The sequence below is a fragment of the Aplysia californica genome, unplaced genomic scaffold (assembly GCF_000002075.1).
Source record: "Aplysia californica isolate F4 #8 unplaced genomic scaffold, AplCal3.0 scaffold00783, whole genome shotgun sequence".
Classification (NCBI taxonomy): domain Eukaryota; kingdom Metazoa; phylum Mollusca; class Gastropoda; order Aplysiida; family Aplysiidae; genus Aplysia; species Aplysia californica.
Window position 1 is genome coordinate 48,877 of NW_004798053.1, and position 1,420 is coordinate 50,296.

Sequence of the window (1,420 nt, forward strand, 5' to 3'; positions counted from 1 at the left end):
AAGTGCCGTAAAACTCTTACTAAAACAAAAACAGCACGTATATGACCGTATTGTGTTGCAAGTGCCGTAAAACTCTTACTAAAACAAAAACAGCACGTATATGACCTTATTGTGTTGCAAGTGCCGTAAAACTGTTACTAAAACAAAAACAGCACGTATATGACCTTATTGTCTTATTGTGTTGCAAGTGCCGTAAAACTCTTACTAAAACAAAAACAGCACGTATATGACCTTATTGTGTTGCAAGGGTCGTAAAACTCTTACCAAAATTTTTAAAACACAACTAAAACTTCCTCTGTGAGTGGTTGGCGGGTGCTCTGGTGTAGTTTGCTTCTTCTTTCCTATGAAACATCTATCACCCTTATCTCCCTTTCTTCTTTTTTTTTTCTTTTTGTTTGTTTGTTACTTTCTTGTAACACCTCTAATCTTCTGGTGCTCATTATTATAACCTTATTCAGTTGCGAGGGCCGTAAAACCTCTACTATAACATTTTAAAAACCTTCCTATCCACAACAGAGTCGACCCCGGCAGACAAGGAGGAACAGAAGGCGAAGGAGGAAGAAGCCCTGGTGGGTAGCCCGCCCACCCAGGACGAGTTTGTGAGTGACGCCTTCGGCGAGTCCCAGATCAGCGAGGAGGACATCAGGCGAGAGATGGAGCAGCAGCTGAGGGCGGCCGCCGGCACCGGGGAGCCCGGCAAAGAACGTGAGTACACACAGTAGGCGAAAACTACTGGATATCAGTCTAAGTATAAGGCCAGGCGCCCACAGAGCAAATTTAGTTGCGCCACTGTTTTCTCGCCCACATAAACAATGAAAGAGATAAGCAAGCGCGCACAGACTACTCGTTTTCATTGTTCGCCTAATTTGGGTGAGAAAACAGTTGCGCAACTAAAGTCGTCCTGTGCGCGCCTAGCCTAAGACGGACACCCGTTGACTGGGAGAAAATTGACTATTATAGTATTAGATACGTGCACCTCTACCCCAGCGTGATTTATTGTGAAAAGATAATACACGGGGGACTGGGGTGGGGGTTGGGATGGCCTTTTGTGCAGGTGATTGTCTTAAACAGGTGGCCCGTTGCTGCTGGAATGTTGTATCCCTCTCAGCTCAGGCTCGGAACCCTGCCTCCTAAATTATTAAAATTATGTGTATGAGGGCGTAAAAACACGTACATTTACAGTTTTAACAGCTCGATTGAACGGAATAACCCTGATTAGGGTCTCATGACAGAAGATTGTTTCGCAGTGAGTAAATCATCGCAGCAGTGCACACGTCTGGATTTTTCACATATTTTATTAAAATGCAACTAGACACACAATCTCATATTTTCGGGGAAAGAAACAACCAGAACAAAAACGGATGCTCGCTCTCTCTCTCTCTCTCTCTCTATCTATCTATCTATCTATCTATCTATCTAC

General features: G+C 43.9%; 1 protein-coding gene across 1 annotated transcript in view; it reads left to right on the top strand.

Annotated features, from left to right (window-relative positions):
* Positions 1 to 516: 516 nt before the first annotated feature.
* LOC101862979 (synapse-associated protein 1) overlaps positions 517 to 1,420 on the top strand; it is a gene marked incomplete at its 5' end in the record, with an annotated part of 23,010 nt that continues 22,106 nt past the window's right edge. The window contains 1 exon segment of the mRNA XM_013088658.2: positions 517 to 705. Within this exon segment, the coding sequence (XP_012944112.1) occupies positions 517 to 705 (189 nt within the window).